Below are 11,807 nucleotides of genomic sequence, written 5' to 3'. Positions count from 1 at the left end.
TAAGTACAATGTACATAGTTATTAGCAAGAGTGCCTGTTCCAAAATTGTGAATTTCAATTCCCCCTGGGTCAGGGGTTCTGGTGTTAGGGTGGGGCACTAATGATCATATAGTGAAAATGCAAGAATTCTTTGAAAATCTTCTCCTCTGCTCCTGGGTATTAAGCCGATGAATTAAGTACATAGTTATGATGAGCAAGAGTGCCTCTTCCAAACTTGTGAATTTCATGGCCCCAGGGTCAGAGGTTCTGGTGCTAGGGCGGGGCTCTAATGATTATATAGTGAAAATGCATTAATTCTTTGAAAATCTTCTCCTCTGCTCCTGGGTATTAAGCCGATGAATTAAGTACATAGTTATGATGAGCAAGAGTGTCTCTTCTGAAATTGTGAATTTCATGGCCCCTCTGGGTGAGGGGTTCCATGTGGGGGGGGGGGGATTTTTTTCTATATACAGTGTACTGAAAATAAATTAATGCTTTGAAAATCTTTTCTGCTCCTGGGTATTGAGCTGATGAACTAAGTACATAGTTATGATGAGCAAGAGTGCCTGTTCCAAAATTGTGAATTTCATGGCCCCTTGGTCAGGGGTTCCATGTGTGGTGGGGTGGGGGGCTAATTTATTATATATGAAAATAAATTAATGCTTTGAAAATCTTCTCCTCTGCCCCTTGGTATTAATTAAACAAACTAAATACATAGTTATGATGAGAAAGGATTCCTCCTTCCAAAATTTTGAATTTCATGGCCCCTGGGTCAGGTGTTCTTGAGCTTGGGTGGGGTTCTATTGATTAATTAGCAAAATGCATTAATGCTTTGAAAATCTTCTCCTCTGCCTCTGAGTACTAAGCAAACAGGCTGTATGCAATAATATCAATGTAAATACATGTATTAAATTTAATTGTAAGTAAATGTGCCTTTTCTTTGCTTGTGGGTATCTAGGAGGCAGAGTATACAATTGTGATGTGAAGCAAATGAGAGTTACTCCCCTTTGCTAAATATTGTTAATCAAGAAATCCTTGTTTATAATTTAATTAACAGGTTATTTGATTGAATGAGAATACAAGAAAGAATGTTATATATATATAGAAACAAAATAAAAATGAATGTTTGGTTTAAATGAGCAAAGTATGCTCAAAGTCAGATTCTTGCCTGGAAAGCAGTATAAAAGATTGGCATAAAGATTATTTATATATTTAGCAAAAGTTGTAATTGTACACAGAATGTATTCTCTGTGGTGATCTAAGTTAGTGTCACTTGTAGAGGAGTTGTGGTTGACAGGAGACTGGATGTTGTTTGATACTTTATCAAAGTGAACAAAGAATCACAGAGAGCCAGAGTGACTTATTGTAATTAGTGACAAGTGGCAAATAACCACGTTGTATATACCGAAGTCTGTGTGTACTGAATTGTAGCACTAGGCAAGTGACAAAAAAAATATCTGTATATATTGAATACCTTACACAATAAGCAAGTGTCCTTTGTATTTGTATATTTTGCATTCATTATCATCCCTGTAAGACTTGGGAAAACCAAGTATGATCCAAAGGAGATCAATCGGGTCTAGCACATTACAATAAGCAAGGGTATTTTTACCAGATTTTTAGCTCACTTCGACGAAGTCGTGATGAGCTCATGCTATACCCCTGACGTCGGCGTCCCGGTTAAAGTTTTAGGAGCAAGTCCACTCCCAAGTAACTATAAGCCCTACCTGAACCAAACTTGCATGGATGATGCATCTAGGGATGGCCACTACCACACTTGCTTTGGATGCTGGATCTGACCTAGATTTTCCAGATGAGTGACCAGGTTAAAGTTTTTGGAGCAGGTCTTTTTCCAAGTAACTATAAGTCCTACTCAAACCAAACTTGCATGGATACTGATCTTGGGATGTACACTAACTAGCAAAAAATATGATGTGAGATTTGCCTTACTTATAGATAACATTTGTCGAGGTGAGCTTCGTAATCTTTGATTACCTGTGTTTGAAATTATTGGGCAACATTGCTTCGTCCATCAGTTAATTTTGTTTTATACTTCCATGGATCCTTTAGTGTTGTATTATACTCAGGTGACCGTTAAGGCCCTTGGGCCTCTTGTCTTAAATTAATGTTTACCTCAGTTTTCAAGATACCATTCAATATTTTTATCAAACTTAAATATGCTGATATGTATTTGTGAGAAGTATTCAACTGCATCTAAAACATTTGACCTTGAACCTTCCTGTGACCTTGACCTCACTTTTCTTAGATTTGCATTTTGCATAATTTTAAAGAAACCATTTAAGATATATTTATGTAAGTTTATGCACTTAAACATAATTTGGTGAGAATTTATCATCTATATCCAACTTTTTAGATTTCAATTTCAATTTTAAAGAAACTATTCAAGATATTCTCATCAAATTTCATACATTAATACAAATTTACATGTTGCATTACTAATATACCCTCGGCTGAGCATTCATGTCCTATGGACATATTTCTAGTTGCTTTATGTTTTTGTCTGTCATCATGCGTCATCAGTCAACATTTGATCATTTTAAGCTTCTTCTTAAGAACTGCAGAACCAATTTTTAAAAAAAAATTGGCATATAGCATCTATAGGTGAATAATTTAATTTTTGTTGTAACATGTCATTTGGTTGGATAAAAGATTTCATTTATATCGTATAACATAAGTTGCCTATGCCACAATGAGTTACATCAAAAACGTATTACTCCACTTAAAGTTACTTTTAACATATGCTCAATTTGAAGCCATTTTTGGAGGAAAAATTGTCTTATTGTCAACACTGAAATTAAAATATAAGGAATGAAGCTTATTTTAACCTATGTTATATGAAATAACATAACTTGGGGCAGTTTACGCTTTTTAGCTCACATGAGCTGAAAGCTCAAGTGAGCTTTTCTGATCACCGGTTGTCCGTCGTCCGTCTGTCCCTCCGTCCGTCTGTAAAATTTTCATGTTTTCAACTTCTTCTCAAGAACCACCAGGGCAATTTTAACCAAACTTGGTACAAAGTATCCTTAAGTGAAGGGGAGTTTAAATTGTTAAAATAAAGGGCCAAGTCCCCTTACAGGGGGAGATAATCAAGAAAAGACAAAAATAGGATGGGGTCATTAAAAAATCTTCTCAGGAGCCACTGGGCCAAAAAAGCTGAAACTTATGTGGAAGCATCCTGGGATAGTGTAGATTCTAAATTATAAAAATCATGACCCCCAGGGGTAGGGCGGGGCCATAATAGGGAATCCAATTTTTACATTGAAATATATAGGGAAATTATTTAAAAATCTGCCCCAAGTTATGTTATATCGTATAACATAGGTTAAAATAAGCTTCATTCCTAAAAGGGAAACAAGATCAAGTCCTCGTCATTTTCATTAGCTGTTTCTTGTCTACAATGTGTCACATAGTAAAGTAGTGGTAGATAATGCAATGGAGTTGATATGTTTTAAAGTCTTTCCAAATGGGGTCTAATTTGAGTATTCAGAGAATTTTTTATTGACTTCCAAAGGTAATGATTATCAGAAAGAAATGGTTGTACTTGATAAAAAGAGTCTGCTCAACAGAAACTATCAATAAAAAAAGTAATACAAGGGGACTAGGGATATCAAGGTTTGTAAATGTACTTTATATCCCTACCTGCTAAAGGTTAAAAATGCTTAGAATTGTTATCACTATCTTTATCAAACATGTTTTAATCTGTTACCATTATGACATGCAGATGTGCGTTTACATACTTTGACAAAACAATAGTTTACTTGTTTTAACTCTATCACAAAATTAATGAATTGTCATTCTCCTCTTTTTATGTCCTTACATGTTAGCTCACCTGAGCCAAAGGCCCAAGTCAGTTTTTCTGATCACATTTTGTCTGGCATCTGTCTGTCTGTCTGTCTGTCCATCAGTAAACTTTTCATATTTTCAATTTCTTCTCAAGAACCATTGACTGAAGGGGAGATAATTATTAAAGAACTAGTGAAAATTCAATGTCTTCATTTCAGGAACCACTGGGCCAGTAAAGATGAAATTTTTTGGAAACATCTTAAGGTAGTGTAGATTCAAATTTAATCAAATCATAACCCTCTGGGGTTGGGTGGGGTTGCCAAAGGTGATCAAAGTTTAGAATTGAAATACTGAAAAAAAAATTTAGAAATTTTTCAGGAACTTCTGGACCAGAAGGGTTGAAACTTGTGTGAATCTTTAATATATAATTATGTAGTTTCAAATCATGGTCCCCAAGAGTAGGATGTTACCACAATGGCCAATCAAGGTGTATCATAAAGAGAATAGTAGGGCCATAGTGACTCGGGTGAGTGTTGTGAACCATGGACTTCTTGTTGTAAGTGTTCCTAAGCACTTGTGCTTATTAGATCCTCATGTAAATGTATGATGTATATACATGTATTAAAGATTGTTAGATGTAGCTTTTAAACCATTAACTCAATTAAATATTCTCATCAAAATCAGAATCTGGCTGTTGTTGTATTTTACCTGTAGCATTAAAATTCCCATATACCTTTAGAAATTCAAATGTAATAAAGTAATGTTAAGAAAATAGATTTACCATCTTCATAAGAAGTAAGTGTCTCTGATATGGTCCCTCACAGTGCGTCCAACAGCATCATCTTGCACTTGAAGGTCATCAGCCATGGCACACACATCATTCATAACATCGGCATCTTGAAGAATATCCCTTCGCTCAATGCCGATGTTATGAAGGATGGTACATGCTGTTACAATTCTGCAAGCTCTCTCCGGCTTGGTTCTAAGGCCACAGTGGAGGGCATAAAATCTTTTTTTAAGAATGCCGAAGGTCTGCTCTATGATAACCCTGACAATGAAAATAATTGAAGGTATAATATTCATGTATCATGGTTTTCTGACCTGAAACTTGAAATTTCTAGTATTGAAATGGTTAATTGTAAAGTCTGTTGCTCTCTAGAAGAGACAAATCTAAAGAGTAACCTTGTTCTGCAATGTGCTGTGTTAAATCGCCTATTCCCAGGGGCATCCTCTGCCATGTAAGGGGTCATGAGATACGGTTTTAGGCCGTATCCTGAATCCCCAAGGAGAATCCCTGATAGCTGTCCTAAATTGCATTACAATTAAATAATTCATGAACTGTTTTAAATTTGTACATTATGTTGAAATTGTGAGTTTTTAATTTTTGAAGTAATTGTAGTAATTGCATGTATCCAATACACAAAGGTTTAAAAAAAATATGGCATATGTTAATTCTATCAACATGTAAATAGACTGTAAATTTAACATTATAGACTGTAATGTATTCACATGCCTTCTTCCATCATTTTGCACAAGCTCGATTCCCTAAAGATTCGAGCATCATGGACACTCCCAGGCCACCTTGCTACAACATCAAGGACTCTAAATAGTGGATCACATGTCATCTGAAAAATTAAATTAATGTAATGAATGAAAATATTTCAAACCGATAAAGTTGCATAAATTTATGATTGACTTGCACTGGACTTGTTGTATGACCCATAGCTACAGTTTCAAAAGGGGGGGGGGGTGATTAAACCACCAAAAAATCAGACAGCTAAAAAAAACCTTTTTAAACTCGAAAATTCTATTGGAAAGGGGGGGGGGGGCTTCACTTGGTATGTATATTTTTTAAATGCTGGAATTTGCCAGCGTTCAAACTTACAGCAAATAAAGGTTGAAGGGGGGGGGGGAGGGGGACCTGTCCAGCATATAAATGAAAAATTATTACAAAAATAAGAGACTATGCTCAGAAAAAAGTTGAGGGTGCCCCCTGTTCCCTCCACACATTCTATGGTGTATCAGTTTTATAATAACTGTGTGTATATATTATGTCAGACATAGCTTGTGTGGACAATGATAATATATATATATATAGTACATGTACCTGTATATTAAGAGCATAGTAACCTTTACGGCATAGATAATCAGATTCATTTTCAGCTGGAGCAATAATTTTTATCATGGTTCCATCCACGCATCCAACAATACTTGGGAATCCTAAAATAGAATTAAATTTTTATCAAAAATATGAACATTTCTATCCCTTTTTTTGTAAAGAGGGGGAAGGGGGGGGGGGCTAATTGTAATAGACATTTGATGCTAATGTTTGAAAAAACATTTATACAATTACTTATTACGGTGAAAAGAATAAATTGCCTCAAAAGTAAGGATCCTAGAAAAATTTGACATAATGATGGACCGCATGCAGTTGTTTGATCCACCAACCTATTTTCTCAACAATATTTTCTTAAAATATTTCGTTTGTATGTGTCATATGGATGAAAATATATATATTGTATATTATATATACTAACATAGGATTAATTGAATGAATTCTATGTGGAAAGATTTCTAAAATACAAGTATGCGTTTTATATATATGTGGTGTATATTATGAAATCGGGTTCAGGATTCGTTTTTTTACGACTGGGTTAAGGTCAAATGAAAACAACAAGATGTGCAGACGCTTCTGTGTGTATTATTTTACCTGCAAATTTTGTGGAAGGCAGATTTAATGCAGATAGATTCATTTCTGTCAGGAAGTCGAACGAATTGTCTGACCTGTGTGCATAGAAGGTCTGTCACCCTGCGCACCGCTCTCCCTGCCGTACTCTTGGATACAGACAAAGTGTCCCCAAGAGTGATGTAAAATGACCCCGTTGCAAAATACCGAAGGGCAACCAAAACCTGGTACAAGGGTGTGAGGGTGTTGTTCCGCTGGCTGTCATAAAGCAGTTGGTCTTGAATAAGACCAACGATAAACATAATTGTTTCTGGGACAAACCGGTACATTTCAAATACCTCAGCTTCATTAAGAGTTTCCAGTGGATTAGAACGGTCGTTCATTCTTCTTAAAATGGAATTTCGACGGCGACGTCGGCGCCGCAAATGTCGTCTGACTGCCATTTTGGTGAGTGATTTCACGTGAGAATTTATTTGAGGTTACTATGTTCCAATTTCAAGATTTTCTGAGAAATCTCAGATTTTTTTCTCAGCTGAGTCGGAAAAAACGTTGGTGGCACGCATGTTTGAAAAAAATCTCAGATTTGAGAAAAATCTCAGATTTGAGAAAAAACTCAGATTTGAGACAAAACTAAAAAGATAAGTCTGAGTTTGAGAAAATATTTATTTGGTGGCACAGTTTGGTGAGAAAAACTCAAATTTTTTGAGAAATCTCAGATTTGAGAAAATCTCAGCGTTGGTGGCCCCGAAGCCAGGTCTACGTTCACCTTAGAGTCACCGACACCAAGATATGTCACAGTGTCACAAGGGTATACTCCAGCGCCACCGGGGTATAGCCCAGCGTCACCGGGGTATAGCCAAGCGTCACCAGGGTATACTCCAGCGTCACAAGGGTGTACTCCAGCGTCACTGGGGTATAGCCCAGCGTCTTCAGGGTATACTCCAGCGTCACCAGAGTGTACTCCAGCGTCACAAGGGTATAGCCCGGCGTCACCAGGGTACACTCCAGCGTCACAAGGGTATACTTCAGTGTCATCAGGGTATACTCCAGCGGTACCATGTCCCGATAATCCCTGCGCCTGATCACACCTTGACGCCATATCAGGCTTCATTTATAAATAATATCCCAGCGCCATCGGGATGTGCACAGCTGACATACGACCCAACGTGTGAAAACCCTCAATATCCTCTTAAAGAGAAGTTGGGGGCGCTTGTAGAATTAGTCGAGTCTGTTAAGAGTCGATTTACTACAGACATCAATGATTGTGAACTATATTCAAGACTACTTGAAAAAATGAAGTGACGTAAAATGACAGTGAAATATCTTTTAATCTTTTTTTATTTTGTACTGATAAGTTTTGATTCATTTACCTTTGCTCACAGATCATTTTATCATCCTTAAAAATGTGAAATCATGTTAATTTTAACAATTGATATTGAAGAATTAAAACTTTGTCAATGAAATACGTTTTTTTTTTTGTTGGGGGGGGGGGTTATTATCGCTGTTGATGATGGAAGTGTATCATAAAAATTAGTGTGGAAACAAGTTGTCTACTTCTACTATGCATTACTTACAAAAATAAATCCAAGATGACAACTCTTCCTTTCGTATACCAAGACTTGATTGTGATATATTTCGAAAATGTTTGAACTTTATATAGTAATGGTACCTTAAGGATGCGCCTTAACAGTGTCTTAGTTGCAAAACCAAAATGAAATACATGTACCTCCACCCTAAATAGAAAAACCAAGGTTGAAAATGCGTGTGCAATGATAAAATGATGGGATGGGTGACCTCAGACAGTCTTTGGAGTGGTGACCTCAGACGGCCCTAAGAGGGGTGCCCGCAGACGGTCCTAACAATTGTGCCCGTAAAGTGCCCTAAGAGGGGGTGCCCACAGACGGCCTAAGAGGGTTGCCCGCAGACGGCCCTAAGAGGGGGTGCCCGTAAAGTGCTCTCAGACTACCCCCTTTACTACTGTCGACAGAAGAATGGAAATAACCATTGTTAATTGACAATACGTCGTCGATACATCTAAATGCCCAGTTGAAGGCCACAGCAAGTTTTTCTTCTTTTCACGTAAAACTGTTCACGATAGCTCTGTCGGTAGAGCGCCCGCTCCATGAACGGGAGGTCGTGAGTTCGAATCTAGGCCGAGACTGACCTAAGTCGATAAAAAATGGGTAGCGACTTTTCCTTCGCCTTGCGCTCGGTATTTCGAAGTGAAAGTTGTGGGTCCTTTGGATGAGGCCTTAAAAACCGAGGCCCCGTGTCACGGCAGACGTTGGCACGACTCACTGCTCAATAGCCCTGAGTGCCGATTGAAGGTCAAAATTTGCAGCCCTTCACCGGTATATGGTGACGTCTCTATATGAGTGAAAAATTATCGAATTGGACGTAAAAACAACATAAAATCGATCTGACACTTGTTTCGGGTCTCCCATGGCAAAACATGGACTTTGCTTTTATAATCATATGAGAGGCGGGGGGTATCATTTTGTTAGCTCAGTGCTCACAGTATCTCTAGTTCAAAATGGGCTTAAGAGTAACTCTGTGATACACATTGCATGACTGTCAAAGGTATCATTTATTTTGCTCTGAAAACTTTATTTATCATTGCACTTTAGCTTGTTTGTAGCAGGTCTTTGCTGTACCCTCAAGTCATATTGTCTCGTGATACTTCGTGTTGTGTAATTGACTCCAAATAAACCGAAGCTCAAACCAAACTTGATGTAATTCAATATTAAGATAAACATGTAGGAATAATTACGAACTAACAACTAAAAATTCCTCAACCTAGACTTCAAAATGTAAAGTCAGAGATGGATATGATAAAAAAGATGTTCATATTTTCAAAATAGGGAACTGTTGAAATACCAAGAGCACCTACCATCTCATCCGATGCAAGTTTGTCAGCGATTTGGACTATCTATGTACATGTGTATCATACAAGTATCCCTGTAAATGGATATGTACTCTTATAAGTCCTATTAAAATCTTTTACTTTAATGTGACATTTACAGTGTTTTTCTTTTCATACAGGATACAACCAATGCATGTATTCCTGGAACTTCCACCTCATCACCCGAGCAAGACGAACCTGTATTAGTTAGACACTTTAGCTTTGTAAAAAGCTTATTTTCTATCCTGCATTAGAATGAAATATATGGAGATAAAGAACAGAATTCAAGCTCCAAAAAAAAAAATTAAACAAGTGTTAGAAGAGTTCTCATTTCTCAGGATAGTGAGGTATACAAACGATACAATATTGATTCAATCTCTGAATTTTATGAGTTTAAATCACAGTAAGACCAAGAAATAAGAAGAGAGCAGCATCAAGGGTGCTCAGAGAATTGTAACAGAAGTTGCTCATTCTAAGGGGGAAAAAAGTAGGATGGTGTCATATACTGTCAAACCTCATCATCTCAAACTCAATTGGACTGAGAACAAAAAAATTCAAGATATCCTAGAACTATCTTGCAATAAAAGTAAAAATATCAAATTCGTCACCGACTTTTTTTCTCGTTTTTATGCCCCCTTAATCGAAGATTCGGGGGTATTTAGTTTTTGCCCTGTCCGTCCGTCTGCCTGTTTGTCCGCAAAAACTTTAAGATTGTCTATAACTTTTGATTGGTTGGAACTATGGCTTTCAGATTTCAAATGTGTATTTCTTGGGAAAAGACCTTTCTTTGGGTATCAAAATATTTGATCTCTTGACCTTGGAGTTTGACCCACTTTTGTAGGAATTTACCAAACTTTAACATTGGCTATAACTTTTGAACAGTTGATGCGATGCTAGGGCTTTCATATTTCACATGTGAATTCATTGCGAGAAGACCATTCCAGGGATATATTTTTATGTGTGACCTATTGACCTTGACCTTTATGGTTGACCCATTTTATAAAACTTCAACCTTGGACATCACTTTTGAACAGTTAGTACTAGTACCTCCATATTTAACAGATGTATTCCTTGTGACAAGGCCTTCCATTGGATACCAACAGTTTTACCTTGACCTTGGAGTTTGACCTACTTTTGAAAAACTTTAACCTTGGTCATAACTTTTGAATAGTAAGTGCTTGGGCTTTTATATTTCACAGGTATATTAATTGAGACAAGTCCTTTCTTTGGGTAAATTTTTATCTCTCGACCTTGGGGTTTGATTTGCATTTGAGAAACTTTAACCTTCGCCAAATCCTGCCATACGGGGGCATCAGTGTTTCAAAAACACATCTTTTTTATTTAAGAAAAAAATTCTTTTAGTGAATTATATTGTTTATAATAAATAGAAAATGATTTAAATTCCCCAAAATATTTAAATTTTTTAGAACATGAGAATGCTGGTAATGGATCCTCAGAATCTGAAAAATTTGATTGTGGATAAGACGAAAAGAGAGAATTGAAATGAAAAACTGCAGCATCTTAGAAGGCCACCCTCCTACACAATTCAGAATGGTGTGTTAGAATTAATGTTCACTTGTGAGGAGTTATCTTCCTTCTCAATTCTAGGATTAAGGAAGAAAAAAGTGGGTCACCACTTGATGCCTTTTGGGTGTCAGCTATCAAAGGTACAGTTGTATATATGTAACCGGTTCTTGTAGAAATTAAAAAGAAATGACTGCAAGATGGTATATAGGGTTGGATTCTTAGTATTTATTCCGTGGAGATATATAGTTGATTTCAAGATGAATTAAATGTTTTAAATCAACCCTAAAATAACAATAACAACATATAAATACATAGACAACATATAAACAAGCACATTCACTTCACAACACAAAACGATCACAATTTAAACACATAAAACATTCTTTAGGCCATTACTTTACACTTTATATAAACGCATTCAAAGGGCGATAACTCTTTGAAACTCTTACTGAATTAATGATCTAAATTAAATTTCTCTATACTGAAATATTTACAATACTTTAAAAATATGAGTTTAACATACCAGTGTATGGAACTGAGTGATTTATAACATTTAATTCATCTTGAAATCAACTATATATCTCCACGGAATAAATACTAAGAATCAAACCCTATATACCATCTTGCAGTCATTTTTTTAATTTCTACAAGAACCGGTTACAAAAATGGCGCCCAACGTGAATTGGAGATAAGAACTGGTGGTTTTTCCCTCGCAGTCCAGAGGTGCACGAACTTGAACTTCCATTCTTATTCATCATTCGTATTCCGCGCTTTGTGACGTCACCGGAAGTATCTTTCCAGGGATTGCGCAAGAGCCATGTACATGTGTATTTGTGTTTGTGTTGTGCTTTGTGACACTATATTTGTGAAATTGTGTTGTATTTGTATATTTGGACTATTTACTACCAT

The 11,807-nt window shown here is 36.5% G+C and overlaps 1 protein-coding gene across 1 annotated transcript; it reads right to left on the bottom strand.

The window, feature by feature from the left end:
- Nucleotides 1-4,569: 4,569 nt before the first annotated feature.
- LOC133199856 (putative nuclease HARBI1) lies at nucleotides 4,570-6,912 on the bottom strand. The gene is made up of 5 exons (XM_061335678.1): nucleotides 6,568-6,912; nucleotides 5,891-6,007; nucleotides 5,297-5,408; nucleotides 4,966-5,089; nucleotides 4,570-4,831 (listed from the first exon to the last, which is right to left on the bottom strand). The coding sequence occupies exons 1-5, from the start codon at nucleotides 6,910-6,912 to the stop codon at nucleotides 4,570-4,572; spliced, it is 960 nt and encodes a 319-aa protein (XP_061191662.1).
- Nucleotides 6,913-11,807: the final 4,895 nt, after the last annotated feature.

The sequence above is a fragment of the Saccostrea echinata genome, unplaced genomic scaffold (genome assembly GCF_033153115.1).
Source record: "Saccostrea echinata isolate AGI-Se365-2 ecotype Australia unplaced genomic scaffold, CSIRO_AGI_Sech_v1 ptg000036l, whole genome shotgun sequence".
Taxonomy (NCBI): Eukaryota; Metazoa; Mollusca; class Bivalvia; order Ostreida; family Ostreidae; genus Saccostrea; species Saccostrea echinata.
The sequence above is the reverse complement of the archived record's forward strand: the minus strand, read 5'-3'. Positions and strand labels throughout refer to the sequence as shown.

What these genes read in the sequence shown, in the direction of transcription:
- LOC133199856 (XM_061335678.1), bottom strand. Translation starts at nt 6,912, where the DNA reads ATGGCAGTCAGACGACATTTGCGGCGCCGACGTCGCCGTCGAAATTCC. An exon ending in ACTATGCTCTTAATATACAG is followed by an intron (nt 5,409 to 5,890) that starts GTACATGTACTA and finishes TTAATTTTTCAG; the next exon opens with ATGACATGTGATCCACTATT. An exon ending in ACAGCACATTGCAGAACAAG is followed by an intron (nt 4,832 to 4,965) that starts GTTACTCTTTAG and finishes TTTCATTGTCAG; the next exon opens with GGTTATCATAGAGCAGACCT.